The following is an 18,859-nucleotide window of genomic DNA, read 5'->3' on the forward strand; positions in this document are numbered from 1 at the left end:
TCGTATATTCAGTTAATTAGTTAGTTTTATGCTGCATGAATCATTTGTACTATTAAACGTAACGATGTGGAACAAGTCATTTTAATATATTACGTATTCATTCATATTCATAAATATGACTACATGCTAGCCATTTAAAAGAACTTTTTTTAAATATAAATGTGTATAGCTAATTCCTACCTGCCAGCCGGCCGGCCGAGCGGTTCTAGGCGCTTCAGTCTGGAACCGCGCGACCGCTACGGTCGCAGGTTCGAATCCTGCCTCGGGCATGGATGTGTGTGGTGTCCTTAGGTTAATTAGTTCTAAGTTCTAGAGGACTGATGACCTCAGAAGTTAAGTCCCATAGTGCTCAGAGCCATTTGAACCATTTGAACCTACCTACCAACTTTTACAAAATACTTACGTATAAATTCTTATACGGAACAGGAAGAGTTTTCAAGGAAAAACTGATCCAGTTTGTTTCTGGATTTAGTTTCACTGTCTGTCAGATTTTTTTAATAATACTTATTACCGGGTAAGTGATAAAAAAATTTGTAGCAGTATTGTGAACCACGTTTTGTGCTAAAGACAACCTTACTCTGCAACAATGAACGTCATTTTCGTCCTTCTGTTGTTGTAATTATGCACACAATTGTTCCTTTTCAATTGCAGTAGATTATTTACAACAAACTTCTTAAGGTAATAAATCTCCTGTGCTGCAGTAGTCAGAATGCTTAACTTCTTAAACCGAGCGAGGTGGCGCAGTGGTTAGACACTGGACTCGCATTCGGGAGGACGACGGTTCAATCCCGCGTCCGGCCATCCTGATTTAGGTTTTCCGTGATTTCCCTAAATCACTCCAGGCAAATGCCGGGATGGTTCCTCTGAAAGGGCACGGCCGACTTCCTTCCCCATCCTTCCCTAATCCTATGAGACCGATGACCACGCTGTCTGGTCTCCTTCCCCAAAACCAACCAGCTTAACTTCTTAAACATACACTGTGTGGTCCAAAGCATCCAGACACCCCAAAAAATATACGTCTTTCATATTAGGTGCATTGTGCTGCCACCTATTTCCAGGTACTCCATATCAGCGACGTCAGTAGTCATTAGACATCATGAGAGAGCAGAATGGGGCGCACCGCGGAACTCACGGAATTCGAACGTGTTCAGGTGATTGGGTGCCACTTGTGTCATACGTCTGTACACGAGATTTCCACATTCCTAATCATCGCTAGGTTCACTGTTTCCGATGTGATAGTGAAGTGGAAACGTGAAGGGACACGTACAGTACATCATCACACAGGCCGACCTCGCCTGTTGACTGACAGAGACCGCCGACAGTTGAAGAGGGTGGTAATGTGTAATAGTCAGACAACTATGCAGACCATCACACAGGAATTCCAAACTGCATCAGGATCCACTGCAAGAACTATGACAGGTGGGAGGTGAGAAAACTTGGATTTCGTGGTCGAGCGACTGCGCATAAGTCACACATCACGCCGTTAAATGCCGAACGACGCCTCGCTTGATGTAAGGAGCGTAAACATTGGACGATTGAACAGTGGGAAAACGTTGTGTGGAATGACGAATCACGGTACACAATGTGGCGATCCGATGGCAGGTTTGTGGGTATGGCGAATGGGTGGTGAACGTCATGTTCCAGCGTGTGTAGTGCCAACACTAAAATTCGGAGGCGGTGCTGTTATGGTGTAGTAGTGTTTTTCATAGAGGGGGTTTGCACCCCTTGTTGTTTCGCGTGGCACTATCACAGAACAGGCCCAAGTTGATGTTTTAAGCACCTTCTTGCTTCCCACTGTTGAAGAGCAATTCGGGGATGGCGATTGCATCTTTCAACACGATGGAGGACCTGTTCATAATGCACGGCCTGTGGCGGAGTGGCTGGCACCTGTGACCGAGGGGTTCTAGCAACGTCAGTCCGGAACCGCGCGACAACTACGGTCGCAGGTACGAATCCTGCCTCTGGCCTGGATGTGTGTGATGTCCTTAAGTTAGTTAGGTTTAAGTGGTTCTAAGTCTAAGGGACTGATGACCTCAATGTGAATAGTGCTCAGAGCCATTTGAACCTTTTTTTTTTTTTTTGTGGCGGAGTGGTTACACGACAGTAACATAACTGTAATGGACTGGCCTGAGCAGAGTCCTGAACTGAATCCTATAGAACACCCTTGGGATGTTTTGGAACGCCGACTTCGTGCCAGGCCTATCCGACTGACATCGATACGTCTCCTCACTGCAGCACTCTATGAATAATTGGCTGCCGTTTCCCAAGAAACCTTCCCGCGCCTGATTGAACGTATGCCTGCGAGAGTGGAAGCTGTCATCAAGGCTAAGGGTGGGCCAACGCCAAACTGAATTCCGGCATTACCGATGGACGTCGCCACTAACTTGTACGTAATTTTCAGCCAGGTGTCCGGATACTTTTTATCACATAGTGTATGCCAAAAATATGTCCGTGGGTGCGCACCATTTGTTATTCTTACAGCACATGTTTGAGCTACGGAACGAGTTATCACTGTTTCATTCTGACAAAGGGCCAAACTTACTGGATGTAGGTCGCTCTGTGAAGGACCCACTGTCACTACTCACGTTTACAGGTGGATGTCTACGAAGAACAGCCCCGCTCTGCTGATTATTTCTGTCCACAGGTCTGACTTGCCTGAGACGCCCAGACTCGTGATGGAGTTCTTGAACACCTGACAATCTCAGATTGGTCTTCACGCAGCGCAGCCTCGCTCTACTGCCTCTTCTTGCCCCACAGGTCTGACTTCCTGAAGGTGGGTGGCTTCGCGGAGGATGTGGTGGGCTGGGGCGGCGAAGACGTCTCTCTGTACCGCAAGTACGTCCGCTCCAGCCTCAAGGTGGTGCGCGCCACCGACCCGGGCATCTTCCACCTCTGGCACCCCAAGGTGAGCCCGCGGAAGACTGGCTGCACTGGTATGCTCGAGACTACGAAGAAGGACCTATTTCAAAATGTACTGTATTTAAGTAATGTCGCTACCTCTTTAGTTGTCTGGACTACACACCGTTGAAACAAATTCTCATTGTACTAATTTGAGCACTTTTTGCGACCTGCAAGGAATGGTGTTTCAGCTTGTGTTAGCCTCTACGAAGCCATTGAAAACCATGTAGCCAGGAAAACTACACACCAGAAGCAAGCTGTCAGTTACAGATTGTTTCCAGATACAAGAGGTTTTCTGAGGATTCCAGAGACATAAATCACAGTAATAATAATTTTACTTAGTTTATTGGTGTGGGATGATTCATAATTTACTAGAGCTTTTCTACAATCCACTGGAAGGCAACATACGTAACATCCAAAATGTACATTCCTTTTCACCTGCGGAGTGGAATAACTCGACGTGGCGTGGATTCAACAAGTCGTTGGAAGTCCCCTGCAGAAATATTGAGCCATCCTGCCTCTATATCCGTCTATAAATGCGATAGAGTTGCCGGCGCAGGATTTTACGCACGAACTGACCTCTCGAATTGTCCCATAAATGTTCGATACGATTCATGTCGGGCGATCTTGGTGGCCATATCATTCGCTCGAATTGCCCAGAATATTTTTCAAACCAGTCGCGAATAGTTGCGTCCCGGTGATGTGACATCGTTGTTCGGGAACATGAAGTCCGTGAATGTCTGAAAATGGTCTCCTAGTAACCGAATATAACGATTCCCAGTCAGTGATCGGTTCAGTTGGACGAGAGGACCAACTCCATTCCATGTCAACACAGTCCACACTATTATGGCGCCACCACCACATTTCACTGTGCCATGTTGGCAACTTGGATCCATGGCTTCGCGGTGTTCACACAACACTCGAATCCTTCCATCAGCTCTTACCAACTCGGTACTCGGTACTCATCTGACCAGGCCACGGTTTCCCACACATAGGGTCTAACCGATATGGCCACGAGTTCAGGAGAGACGTTGCAACGATGCCGTGGTATTAGCAAAGGCAGTCGAGTAGATCGAGTTCTGCCACAGCCGATCAAGGCCAAATTTCGCCGAACTGTCCTAACCGATACGTTCGTCGTAGGTCGCATATTGATTCCTGACGTTATTTCAAAGAGTGTTGCCTGTCTGTTAGTACTGACAACTCTACACAAACGCCACTGCCATCGATAGTTAAGTGAAGGCCGTCGGCCACTGCGATGTCCGTGGTGAGAGGTATTGCCTAAAATTTGGTATTCTCGGTACACTCTTGACACTGTGCATCTCGGTATATTCTGTTCTCTAAAATTTCCTAAATGGAATATCCCATGCGTCTAGCTGCAGCTACCATTCCGCGTTCAGAGTCTGCTAAATCCTGTCGTACAACCATAATCACTTGAAAACTTTTTCACTTGAATCATCTGAGTTCGAATGACAGCTGCACCAGTGTGTTGCTCTTTTAAACCTACCGCATATCGCAGCTATCCCACGTCTTTTGTCACCGTAGTGGACAGTGCGACAGGCAGAGAGTTTCAACTGCTAGCTACCGGTATACACCAGAAGATTCGTAAGACAAGTTCCAAAGAGGGCGATTCGTGTCAGAGTGTTCTAAATGTCTTACCTGACGATTCACTTCAGCAGTTAGAGTGCCAACTCCCGAGGAGAGAGTTTTCCACGTATCCAGTGAGAAAGAAACTCCGGTTTTTTTCGCCTTCTATCAGGGACTACCAGTTTTAAAGGGAGCGTTACCAAATATACGAAATCATTTCGGCTTAGCACATGTGACAAGAAACAAATTTCAAACTATCTGAGCAGCCAGCTTCAAACACACCCCTCGTGGGATGAAGGAGTTAAATATCAATGGATAAAATTCAAATAAATGGCAATGCACTTTAAACTTCAATATGTTCACAATATTTGCGAAGGATCATCATTAGACGAAAGTATTACGTAGTCAAAGTGAGCTTCAGCGCGGGTTTAAACGAAGCCAAAATGTATATACACTCCTGGAAATTGAAATAAGAACACCGTGAATTCATTGTCCCAGGAAGGGGAAACTTTATTGACACATTCCTGGGGTCAGATACATCACATGATCACACTGACAGAACCACAGGCACATAGACACAGGCAACAGAGCATGCACAATGTCGGCACTAGTACAGTGTATATCCACCTTTCGCAGCAATGCAGGCTGCTATTCTCCCATGGAGACGATCGTAGAGATGCTGGATGTAGTCCTGTGCAACGGCTTGCCATGCCATTTCCACCTGGCGCCTCAGTTGGACCAGCGTTCGTGCTGGACGTGCAGACCGCGTGAGACGACGCTTCATCCAGTCCCAAACATGCTCAATGGGGGACAGATCCGGAGATCTTGCTGGCCAGGGTAGTTGACTTACACCTTGTAGAGCACGTTGGGTGGCACGGGATACATGCGGACGTGCATTGTCCTGTTGGAACAGCAAGTTCCCTTGCCGGTCTAGGAATGGTAGAACGATGGGTTCGATGACGGTTTGGATGTACCGTGCACTATTCAGTGTCCCCTCGACGATCACCAGTGGTGTACGGCCAGTGTAGGAGATCGCTCCCCACACCATGATGCCGGGTGTTGGCCCTGTGTGCCTCGGTCGTATGCAGTCCTGATTGTGGCGCTCACCTGCACGGCGCCAAACACGCATACGACCATCATTGGCACCAAGGCAGAAGCGACTCTCATCGCTGAAGACGACACGTCTCCATTCGTCCCTCCATTCACGCCTGTCGCGACACCACTGGAGGCGGGCTGCACGATGTTGGGGCGTGAGCGGAAGATGGCCTAACGGTGTGCGGGACCGTAGCCCAGCTTCATGGAGACGGTTGCGAATGGTCCTCGCCGATACCCCAGGAGCAACAGTGTCCCTAATTTGCTGGGAAGTGGCGGTGCGGTCCCCTACGGCACTGCGTAGGATCCTACGGTCTTGGCGTGCATCCGTGCGTCGCTGCGGTCCGGTCCCAGGTCGACGGGCACGTGCACCTTCCGCCGACCACTGGTGACAACATCGATGTACTGTGGAGACCTCACGCCCCACGTGTTGAGCAATTCGGCGGTACGTCCACCCGGCCTCCCGCATGCCCACTATACGCCCTCGCTCAAAGTCCGTCAACTGCATATACGGTTCACGTCCACGCTGTCGCGGCATGCTACCAGTGTTAAAGACTGCGATGGAGCTCCGTATGCCACGGCAAACTGGCTGACACTGACGGCGGCGGTGCACAAATGCTGCGCAGCTAGCGCCATTCGACGGCCAACACCGCGGTTCCTGGTGTGTCCGCTGTGCCGTGCGTGTGATCATTGCTTGTACAGCCCTCTGGCAGTGTCCGGAGCAAGTATGGTGGGTCTGACACACCGGTGTCAATGTGTTCTTTTTTCCATTTCCAGGAGTGTAAGTTCAAGAAGAGTCCCATGAAATATAAAAGAAAGTTCTAGTTACTAATGAGGAAGAAATTCTAATTAACTCAGTAAAAATTTCAAACAGTCGTTCAACAGCCGTGCTAGCACTGACATGAAAGATGACAGGCAAGACTAAGTACTCTGGTGGCCATGGAGATGCACCAAGTGTCAAACTGGCATGATGTGTATACTACCTGCTGGAGTGTGCAAATAACTGACACTTCAGTTCAGCCAGGAAAAGCAGGTATGAGTACAGCCGTCTAGATTCTCAGATAATAAAAGATTACTCAACGGGTTTCTCAATCATAAATCACAATTGCATATTGGTTGTTTGTGTGAGGCTATGCTGGTATGTCTCCAGTCAAAAAGAGAAATTCCTGCCAGCACGTGTCTGAATTCGCCAGCAGCAGGATCGCGGCCTGCCGCGCTGCTTGTACTGTTCAGGGTACCGCGACTGTTGTGTGAAAATGGAACGCCGGTTCAGACGGCCATACACAACGCCATGCACGATCTAAGAGTCCCACACGACTAGCGCCCAAATGGATACACACACTGTTCACTCTGCCATGCAGGATCATACAGCCACGTACCTTTAGTCAGGATATGAGCTGGACTCAGGACTAGCACCACATCGTCTTTTCGATGTCCCACTTCTGTGAGCAACATCACAATGGACGTATCCATTCCATGACTCTCTGAGAAGAACGGCCGTTGCAGGTGGAATTCGTCATCTCCATATAGACCCATCACCTGGAATGGTAGCGTGGGGTTAGTTTAGTTGGTAATTTGGACTGTAGCCGTTACAGCTGTGACGTGTTTAGGCGTATGGCTGCACCCTATCTTCAAGTTCTCCATCATGTCATCTCCCAACAAAATAATGCAAGACTGCTGTCCTGACGTTCCTCAATATAGAGAGTGTTCGACTGTGCCCTGGCTTCCACATGGCTTACCGATTATTAAATATTTTCACCTGTTGCGGAGAGATTGTCAGGCCGCCACTGGCCAGTCATTGTCATAAACTCTGGTACAGAGTTGGAGCAGCATGGAATCCCGTACTTGTATCTATCCTCCAAGCTCAGCTCCACTCGATGCTCTGTCTGGTTTAAGGCTTTGTTGCTGCCACAGGAATCAACTCTGTATACGTTTTGCACTCCATGCAGTCCCAAATTATATAAAAATTCGGTCATGCATTCTTCCTGCTATACCGTGCATGCACAAAAAGCAATTTTCGTGTATAGAATATCCCATCGTTATTTGGAGGCACAGACACGTATTAAAAACTTAAATATACAATATTCATTTTCCCAAAAATAGTTAATAATATATATCGATATGTAGTCGTTTAATTCACATACCTTTCAAAAACATTCTTTTTACACCTATGAACTCTCGCTGATGTTATGTGGACTATCTGTTTGATATTAAGTTACCCGAGGGTGGCCTACAAAGCTGAAAGAGTTAGATGTATTGATATATATTCATAAAATATCATATTTCTCTGGAAAGAAATTTTTGCGCCGCTAGGAACTCTAGCTGGTGTTTTATGGTCTATGTGTTTTGTATCAAAGTTTTAGTATTAAGTTATTTGACGATGGACTAGAAACGGAAAACCGATTTTTGGAACATCAGTACTGTGTATTTAAGTTTTTAATAAAATTTATTTATTTGGTGGCCAGCAGTCTGGAAAGGCACCTTGACCAACTGAGGTGAGACGGTCGATTCTACAGAAATATGCGAAAAATGTCGCTGACCTTCTAGTAGCTGTTTAACTTAGGTTCCAGGAGCAAAGGAAGTCACCAACAGATTGTGAAAATGGCGCTCGCCATTAACGTTTTACATTCAAAAATAAATATCTATAACATCATCATCTGTGAATGTATACTTTGCCAGCGTATACTATTGATGAAAAGGCCTGCTGTTTTCAGACGGGTGGAAGTGTTTAGATACCACGATTATCATGAAGAGTGTGATACTCTAAAACTTAGCAATATCTCAACACTCTCTTGAGGCTGAAAAAACAAGAGCTTTCCATCTATAACAGTCTTTGGTGCTTCCTAATACGAAGCTCATTTTTCTTTCTGCTTCGGCTCCAGGACTTTCCGAACGAACTTCTTCATCTCTTTTTTTCCCTCCATTCGTTCTGTTTCTCCTGCTTCAAGTGATGTAATGCACTCAGCTACGTTAAGCGGCAGGTGCTTTATAGTTATATTGCAGTGCTTATTTTTTTCTCTCTGTTAGTATTGACATCGTTTTCCTGTCTATCTCGATTTGCATCTTTAGTTCGTTCTCGCTTCCCACGCCCGGGTTCCCGGGTTCGATTCCCGGCGGGGTCAGGGATTTTCTCTGCCTCGTGATGGCTGGGTGTTGTGTGCTGTCCTTAGGTTAGTTAGGTTTAAGTAGTTCTAAGTTCTAGGGGACTGATGACCATCGATGTTAAGTCCCATAGTGCTCAGAGCCATTTGAACCATTTGAACCATCTTTAGTTAATACTTTCTACTTTGTAAGTAGCTGATTACTCGACGTCGTTTATTTAGTCATTTGTCTGAGTCTTACAACTGTCTCTCTCTCTCTCTCTCTCTCTCTCTCTTTCTTTCTTTCTTTTTCTGTCACCCCTACCCCAACGAGATCAATAGAAAGCAGGTTGCGTAGCCAGACTGATAGTTATTTCGAATTTCTCATTTCAGTATTTCACTGAGTAGGGATTCACCGTGAAATTCTGGCGGTAGATGGACCAAATGCAATATCACATTGCATTTGGTCCATCTACCGCCAAAATTTCACGGTGAGCCCGTGCGCAATTTAAACGTTTTTCCCACAAGAATAACACTGTCTGGCACACTTCAAATTATGCAGTACGTTTCCAGTTGTTGCACCACTTCACGTGCACACTGTGATGCACTTGTTACCCATACTGTAGCAGACCTGCCTCTGCAGGAGAACCGGAACATACACTCTCTACTGATAATGTGCCAAATGCAGGGTGTCTCCAAAAAACACCAACAAGATAGAGGGACAGGTTCCTGACATCGAAACAAGAAAAAAATATCTAGTAAACTGACAGCCGGTATCTCAGGAAGGGGCAGGATAAGGTTACGATTGTGGATGGAGCCGTTACTCTCGGTTGCACAACAAATACGTAAAGTTTATTTAAAGAAATTAAAAATTTTAAAACAATCTCTTACAAAACCACAATTGACTGTATGACGACTGAAGGCCTTATTACAAAAATTCCAAAATTTTGGGGACGAAGGCCACCAACAGTAACCTCAAACAACAAACGACTGAAGGCCTCAATTAGAAGTCAGAAGAACAATTCCAAATAGCACTTATTAAAATGAATACTTTGTTTTAAAACAAACTGTAGCATGGCTGAAGGCCTTATTATAAAAGAAGTGAATTATTACTCGGCAGAAGGCCACAAACAATTTCAAATAACAAACGGCTGAAGTCCTGAATTAGACGTCAGGAAAACAATACCAAAATGGCACACATCTCAGCAAATACCTTGCTTTTAAAACAAGTTTGATTTTTAAAAAAAAAACTTATTGTAACATGGCTGAAGGTCTTATTATGAAAGAAGTGAAATTACTGCTCGGCTGAAGGCCACACCAACAATAATTAGAAAAATACGAATATCCTTAAAACAACAGCAGAATCTAATTAGTTAGGACAAACGGTTCTCAGCAAATGTTTCAAGGGTCGACCTGGGAAGGTAACTCAAACATCAGGTAAGGTGAGACAGGCAGCCAAGAGGTGTACTCATGTAACAGGATGGCATCTCAAACTAGAGGCAGCTTAAGCGCCGACCGACCGACTAACCAATCCGCCTAACGTCCGATCGCCGGTACAACGATGGAATATGTTTTAGCAAGGGCGAAGAGACAGACAGCACTACGTCTTCAGAAAACACACAAGGCCGAAGGGAACACTAGAACCAAGGTAGACCTCTCAAAAACTATGCACAGTACAATACAAGAGCCTGTCGAACTACCCGCTGTGTAGGACAGCATCAACACGGTGAGGAAAGGTACACTGCCGGAAAAGTACGCTAACCTCCAGGACACGTAACTCGGGCGTTAGCGGCCACAAGGCAGAAAATACCGCTGATCGCACTTCACTGATAAGAATAATACTAAATTAAATGACGAATAACAAATAGAGAAAGACGGCTACAATATTTCACCACATCGAAACACTTCACTCGTTGCCTCCTGGCTCAGTGGCCCCGGGAGCAACAACCCGCCGACCAAAGGCGAGATCTCTTCACTCAACTTAAACGTCCAGGGTTCGGTGTGCAACGAAGTCGTCGCTCTCGCAGCTACCCCTCCTCGATCCGGCAGTGGCAGCACGCGCCAGCGGCCCCGGCTTGTCTGCACGCTGCACGGACCTGCTCGCTGCTGCGCCCCAACCGAACTGATGTCCGTTCGCCACCTTCCACTCCACCCGGAAGTACTAGCGGTCGCTCCAAAGATAGTACCACAGTATTCGTAACGATAAGCGCTGCTGCTGCCACTCAAGGGCAGGCAAGCCAGAAACTTAGTGACGCCAGTAAGTCGAATAAGAAACGAGATGCCATAACTGCAATGACAAGATGCCAAGCAATAAACGGCATGAACACGAGCCGCGCACTGCTCGTAAACATGGGCTCTAAAATTCATACCTTCGGTACTATGAAACGGGTCTCTTCTGCTGTAAGGAGTCTGCTTTCTATATTTTGAGAGAAAGTAGCAGGAACCAAAGCAAGGAAACAATGTCCAGCACACAAATCTGAAATGTGTACTTTAACAGCTACGAGCACTTGTTCATTTTCGTTAGTGTGAAACACATCTGTTCTACTGAACAAGTGCTCATAGCTGTTAAGGTATGCATTGTACAGCCCAGGTTTACTAGACATTTTTTTCTAGTTTTGGTATAACGAAAGGAGCCTCACCGTAAGGTTTGTCGGTGAACGGCGCTGACGAATGAAAGCACCTCTAATCATGTGCCATGCGTTCCTTGTGTGTTGCAGTCTGTGTGATTGACACAGCGTACTGTTAACAGCAGACTGGTCCGATATTCATGTCGGGAACGATAGTGTTTTGTATACGGCCAAGCACATGGAAACGTTCGAGAAGCAGCGTGTCTTTCAGAAACTGGTCCTCCAAATCGGATGCACGCACAGTCGGCCGCCTCCCTGCACGTTCGTCTATCTGAAAGGACCCGTGATCACACAAACGCCCAAAAAGGGCTTTGAATGCCGTGTGATGTGAATGGTGTCTGTGAGAGTACTTGTTTTGGTGTAGCGGTACTTGATTTGGTATTGCCATGCTGCCCTGTCGGCCGTTTCCATCTGCTGGACCATATGCGAACATTATCTCGGCTTGTCCCTGACGTGGATACCGGACTATTCCGCTGCTTGCCATATCACACAATCACACAGCCTGTAACACGCAAGAACACACGGCCCTTGGTCGGAGGAACTTCCATTAGTCAACGTCATCTACTGTGGCAGCGATACATTTCCGGACACAAGTTCATAAGACGTATTTCCCTCCAATTCCAGTCAGGAATGCGTCCCTGTGATTTGTCGGTTTTATTAATGTTCGCCCTGTATAAAGCACTGCTGCAGCGGAGACCATAATTTACACTCTCTTTTGGGAGTAAATATGTTTTCTAATCTAACAAGGGGAGGCCGCGAATTGCGAAATTCAGATTCGATTCATACTGCGCATAATAAAATCTCATGGCCAGAGGTGTAATGTGGCAAAGCACCAAGATGCACTTCTCAGCCGTTGTCGAGAAAATCGACAGTTAAAAGAAACCGTTGCAGTGAAATACTCTCTACGACTAATAATTCTCTGCAGCGTCGTGGTGCAGCGGTAAGCGCTCGGGTTCGTAATCCGAAGGTCGCAGGATCGAATCTCGCGCTATGCAACCTTTTTTTTTAGTATTTGTTTTTTATAATTCAAATATATATATATATATATATATATATATATATATATATATATATATATATATATATATATATATAATTCCCGGCAATCAGTTGCAACACCGAGCGAGGTGGCGCAGTGGTTAGCACACTGGACTCGCATTCGGGAGGACGACGGTTCAATCCCGTCTCCGGCCATCCTGATTTAGGTTTTCCGTGATTTCCCTAAATCGCTTCAGGCAAATGCCGGGATGGTTCCTTTGAAAGGGCACGGCCGATTTCCTTCCCCATCCTTCCCTCCCCCCCGAGCTTGCGCTCCGTCTCTAATGACCTCGTTGTCGACGGGACGTTAAACACTAATCTCCTCCTCCTCCTCAGTTGCAACAATTGTGCATATAATAAGTTGTTGAAAGTCGTTTGTCGTGGAAAAACTGGCGACTTCGAACATCATTATGTTTTCCGCAAACAAAGTTGTATTTCACAAATGTTATTAATTGTCTTCATAATGTTAACCACGCATAGTTAAAGGAAGACGTAGAAACGATATTCCGAAACGAATACGTATAGCGTAAGTCAAACGTTCCAATTAGAATAGAGACCCCACGAACACAAATTTGCTGTGGCGGGTATGAAATATAAACTCCGTTACTCGCTCGTTACACTTGAATGACAGATGTCGAATGGGCCGAAACGAGCCGCCACATAACAGCGTAGTTGCCTGCTAACTTCGAAAGAAGGTAGATGCGGTCCCTAGCGCAACTTATACAATTGTCGAAAATCAGTGCCGACGGGAGAGCTTTGGTACACCCTGTTAAAAAAAACGGGAAAATGGAGGCGGTACAATTGGAGAGCGATCCGCCTTCATATTTGAATTACAAAAAACTAATAATAAAAAAAATTGCATGGCGCGGGATTCGATCCGGCGACCTTCGGATTACGAACCCGAGCGCTTACCGCTGCGCCACGACGCTGTAGAAAATTACTAATCGTCGAGAGTGTTTCACCGCAACGGTTTCTTTTAACTGTCGATTTTCTCGACAACGGCTGAGAAGTGCATCTTGGTGCTTTGCCACATTACACCTCTGGCCATGAGCTTTTATTATGCGCAGTATGAATCGAATCTGAATTTCAAAATTGGCGGCCTCCCCTTGTAAGTAGATGATATAAGACGCATATCGCCCTGAAGATGTATCGCGTCAGAGCCGAGTTGTAGTAAAGGCATAAGAATGTACAACAGCTTGGTGGCTTCCTCTCGTAAGTACGAACAGTTGTCTGCCTGATAATGAGCTGAAGCCCGATATTCGTCAGAGTGACATAAACGTGGAAAATTTGGTGGCAGTCAAAATAATATCCAGGTAAACCTTCAACAAGCCAGCCCGGTTAGCCGTGCGGTCTAACGCACTGCTTTCCGGGTGGGAAGGCGTGCCCGTCCCCGGCACCAATCCGCCCGGCGGATTAGTGTCGAGGTCCGGTGTGACGGCCAGCCTGTGGATGGTTTTTAAGGTGGTTATCCATCTGCCTCTGCGAATGCTTCCCCTTATTTCGCCTCAGTTACACTATGTCGGCGATTGCTGTGCAAACACTTTTTCCACGTACGCGTACCCCATAATTACTCTACCACTCAAACATTGGGATTATACACTCGGCTGGTGTGAGACGTTCCTGGGGAGGGGTTGAAGGGGGGAGGGGGGGGGGGAATCCCTTGGGGACGAACCGCACAATAACCCTGGGTTCGGCGTGGGACGGCGGTGGGGTGAGTGGACTGCTTTAGCCTATTGCGGGGTTATGAACCGCTGAGGACTATGGCGGGGACGAAGCCTCTCCGTCGTTTCAGGGTCCCCAGTTCCATACAATACAAGCCTTCAACAAAACCCAAATACATATTACGTTGCGTGACTAACACACACGACAACTAGTCATAATGTTACATATGGGTGTTTGAACTTGTAAGGTGTCCACACGACATGGTGTATTTTTTGTTGACTGCTACCCTTTTTCATATATTCATATATATGCGTGCGTGTGTGTGTGTGTGTGTGTGTGTGTGTGTGTGTGTGTGTGCGTGTGCGTGTGCGCACGCGTACTTTTTTCGTTGTTGTTGCTGTTATTGTTGTTGCAGCTACTGCTGTTGCTGCTGTCATCAGCCTGTAATCTGGTTTGAAGCAGCTCTCCAGTTTATCTTGTGCAACTGTTTCATATCTGCATAACTTCTGGCGCTTTGCATCTATTTGAACTTGCTAGTTAGCTAGTTACTTTCATGTTCCATGGATTATTTTGCACGATAAGTCGTCATGATGTGGAACGAGTCATTTTAGATTCATATTGCAATCCTCCCCCTCCGAAATGAAAACAAGATATACGGATTGAGTTAGCAATTCCTATCCATATCATTTTACACATTACAAACCTAGAAATTCTTCTACGGAATAGGGGTTGTCAAGGAGAGACTTTCTCAATTTATTTTCAAATTTTACCTTGCTGTTTGTTAGACATTTTGTATCACTCGGTAAGTGGTCCAAAATTTTTGTTGCAGCATCGTGCACACCATTCTGTGCTAAAGACAACCTTAATGTTGAGTAATGGTGTCATTTTTTCTTCTAGTATTGTAATTATGTACCTCACTGTTCCTTTTGAACAGCACACTTCATGAATGAATGAATATACTGTGAAGTGGTGGTCAGAATGCCCAACTCCCTAAACATGCTCTACTCTTCGTCTGCAGTTTTCACCTCCTCTCCTTCCCCGACTATTTGTTGACGCTGCATGTTGCGTTCTATCAAACTATCCCTTTTTAGTCAAGTTCTCCGATAAGGATCTTTTCTCCACACTGCAGTTCAGTACTTCTTCATTCGTGTATTACATTGACGCATATAGGCCTTCCCCACCGGTATTTCATTCGTGTGATTAGGCCCCCATGCTAATGTACGGCAGTTGCCCCAGCCTTCCATAGAAATAAAGTTATAATCTTTACAGTCCGCAGCTCATGGTCTTGTGGTAGCGTACTCGCTTCCGGCGCACGGGGTCCTATGTTCGATTCCCGGTGGGGTCAGGGATTTTCTCTGCCTCGTGATGACTGGGTGTTGTGTGTTCTTCATCATCATTTCATCATCATTGACTGGCAAGTCGCCGAGGTGGCGTCAAGTAGAAAGGACTTGCAATACGGCGGCCGAACTTCCCCGCATGGGGCCTCCCGGCCACCAATGCCATACGATCACTTCACTATAATCTTCACAAACAAAAATCGCATCCTGCCTGCCACATAGACAAACGTTTGCGTTCAATATCAGTTTGAAGCCGGCCCCGGTGGCCGAGCGGTTCTAGGCGCTTCAGTCGGAACCGGGCGTCTGCTACGGTCGCAGGTTCGAATCCTGCCTCGGGCGTGGATGTGTGTGATGTCCTTAGGTTAGTTAGGTTTAAGTAGTTCTAAGTTCTACGGGACTCATGACCTCAGATGTTAAGTCCCATAGAGCTCAGAGCCATTTGAACCATTTTTTATCAGTCTGAGGAAAGCCAAAAAATATAACGGACAACCACCAGCAACACGTGTACTCAAACCCCTTTTTCACATCTCATAACTAAGACAGCAAGGAAAGCGTTTCTGAAGATGAGAAATTAGTTAACATCGAGTATAGATTTAAATGTCAGGAAGTCGTTTCTGAAAGTATTTGTATGGAGTGTAGCCATGTATGGAAGTGAAATGTGGACGATAAATAGTTTAGACAAGAAGAGAATACAAGCTTTCGAAATGTGGTGCTACAGAAGAATGCTGAAGATTACATGAAAAAAATGGTTCAAATGGCTCTGAGCACTATGGGACTCAACATCTTAGGTCATAAGTCCCCTAGAACTTAGAACTACTTAAACCTAACTAACCTAAGGACATCACACACACCCATGCCCGAGGCAGGATTCGAACCTGCGACCGTAGCAGTCCCGCGGTTCCGGACTGCAGCGCCAGAACCGCTAGACCACCGCGGCCGGCGAAGATTACATGAGTAGATCACATAACTAATGAGGAGGTATTGAATAGAATTGGGGAGAAGAGGACTTTGTAGCACAACTTGACTAGAAGAAGGGATCGGTTGGTAGGACATGTTCTGAGGCATCAAGGGATCACCAATTTGGTACTGGAGGGCAGCATGGAGGGTAAAAATCGTAGAGGGAGACCAAGAGATGAATACACCAAGCAGATTCAGAAGGATGTAGGTTGCAGTAGGTACTGGGAGATGAAGAAGCTTGCACAGGATAGAGTAGCATGGAGAGCTGCATCAAACCAGTCTCAGGACTGAAGATCACAACAGCAACAACTAACTCACCATTTAACACTTTTCCTTGCAACTAAAAATAGCAGATGGCTCTGGATTCCAAGATCTTCCTGTGGTGCTGGTACTTAAATTCACGATATTTTATTCGTCGTCTTACCAGCCAAAGTCAAAGACTATTACAGTATGAGTATAGGTTATATTCACATGTGTCTGAATGTTAGCTGCCTCATGGAAAAATAAACAGTAAAAGTCCCCTACAAACATTATTCTCTAAATTAGGTACATTGTATGTAGTAGGTAGCTATTATAAAATGGTCAGATCAGTACGTTTGATGATATACAGACACAGTTTCACAAAATTATCGCATTTATTTTGTAATAAATTATGCTCCACCCTTCTCCCTTCTTAGAAATTCATGTTTCTTTTCCTTCCTCCAGTTGAGATTCTGAGTACGCTCTGGTAGGTTGTTCGGTTTTGTCTTATTATGATGACTGTTCAAAGTGGATCATTTTTTCCTGAAACGTGTTGAGTGTCACAAGTAAAAGCTTGTAGTGCTGTCACAGCTGTTTGAAGGTGGTGTTATTTAAACATTTCCTGTAGATTGCAGATCGTGGAGCCCACAGCAGACGGTGTTTTTCGAGTGCACGCGTGTGCCCCTCGTGTTGCAGGAGTGCGGCCGGCGGCTGCCCGCGGACCAGTACCGCGCCTGCCTGCGCTCGCGCGCCCTCAGCGAGGCGTCGCACGCCCAGCTCGGCTACCTCGCCTTCCGGGACGAGCTGAGCCCCGCCCCCGGCGGAGTCGGCAACGCCAGCAGCGGCAGCCACAACGGGCAGCCCGCCAGGAGGGCGTGACGTCAGCACGGGCGCACAGCGGGCCCAGCCGGGGCGGGTGGGGGCCAGCCCAGCTGCAACAGTGGTAGGGTGTGGAGGCGAGCGTGAGGAAGGTCGGGCAGTGGCTCTGGGGAAAGCTTGAGGACAAACGAGTGTGCACTGGGCCGAAGACCACTCAAAGAAACCGAGCAACTGAACGTGATACTCGTTCGCAGGATTCTGTGGCCCACCTGCAAATCCACCTGAGCATTACACCTTATTGCACTATAAAATAAAATAAAAATATGCAAGAGTGTTTTGGACATCTCCACTGCATCTAGAGTGCTGGTTCCTGAACAATTAATGATATCTCAGCCCAGTTCTCATATGGCAGTCAGTTGCAGTGTGTATCAAGTCAAAGAAGATAGATAGACTGATTTAATTCTACCAGACAAATATCAATGATTGGCAGAGGACAGAGAAGAAGCTGAGTGTTGGCATTCTAGAAATGATGCTGCATTCCTGCCGGCTTACACGTTTTTCTGCTAGTATGATGGAAGTTTATCGTTTCAAGATAACATTTATGTAAAACTTATATCTGCCTATACAACAGAGATGACTGAGATGATTCATCAAAACTTCCATGTTGGTTTTGGCTGTCTTTGCTATAACAGGCATTACAAGTAACAGTAAGGCAAAATGTCAGGCATCATACCACTAAACACCATTCCCGTCTCTTGATTCTGTACCAATCAGTCATGAGAACGTGAGAACTACTAATGCGGTTCCAGAAGGACTCAGGCCATGGCATTATAACCTGGCAAGAGGGAACGAGTGTAGTATGTAGTACGACGAGAGCAAGAAAGCGACAAAACTGGCACCTTCACTATTATGCACCTGTCTCTGGTTACGACAAATCTCTTACCTGCTGCATCCACCTGTCACTGGTTATGACAAATCTCTTACCTGCTGCAATACAGACACTCTGTTCCCAAACTAATGGTTGACTTGAACAGAAGCAGTGGGTTGAAATGTAAGTATCCATTTAGGAGTACTGCTTATTCTGTTAAGGCACTACATACATATACGTAACTCACATGCTCCTTTTTACAATAAAGAGTATAGCAAATGTTTCACATTTTGTTGTAACAATAATACAATAAAGAGTGTGAACTACAGATCGCTTCTATGAAGCACCTACAGTCATAAGACCTATTGAAGAAATGACAACACTTAAGGATATTACGTACTTGGAAAAAGTTGCCAAATCAAGGATATTTCTCTAGCAAAGATTACAGTATATGTATACCAATGCTATTCTCCCATATTAAAATAGTGGATCACTCAGCTAATAAGTAATAATACGGAGAGGGAGGGGGATGCAAGAAGACACGATGAAACAGAAAATAAATTTTAGGTTAAAGGACTGTTAATCAACAGTAGTCAAAATTTATATACTTCTTAATGCTTGTCCAATCCTCAGTAGGACCGATTTACCCAGACATGG

At 45.9% G+C, this 18,859-nt stretch overlaps 1 protein-coding gene across 1 annotated transcript in view; it reads left to right on the forward strand.

Moving 5' to 3' along the window:
* Positions 1–17,394, forward strand: part of LOC126241377 (chondroitin sulfate N-acetylgalactosaminyltransferase 1-like) — a 380,337-nt gene extending 362,943 nt beyond the window's left edge. Inside the window, exons 9-10 of the mRNA XM_049948001.1 lie at positions 2,758–2,905; positions 17,212–17,394. Coding sequence (XP_049803958.1) covers positions 2,758–2,905; positions 17,212–17,394 — 331 coding nt within the window. The remainder of the gene's footprint in view (positions 1–2,757; positions 2,906–17,211) is intronic.
* The last annotated feature ends 1,465 nt before the right edge of the window (positions 17,395–18,859 follow it).

Source organism: Schistocerca nitens, chromosome 1 (assembly GCF_023898315.1).
Source record: "Schistocerca nitens isolate TAMUIC-IGC-003100 chromosome 1, iqSchNite1.1, whole genome shotgun sequence".
NCBI classification, from domain to species: Eukaryota; Metazoa; Arthropoda; class Insecta; order Orthoptera; family Acrididae; genus Schistocerca; species Schistocerca nitens.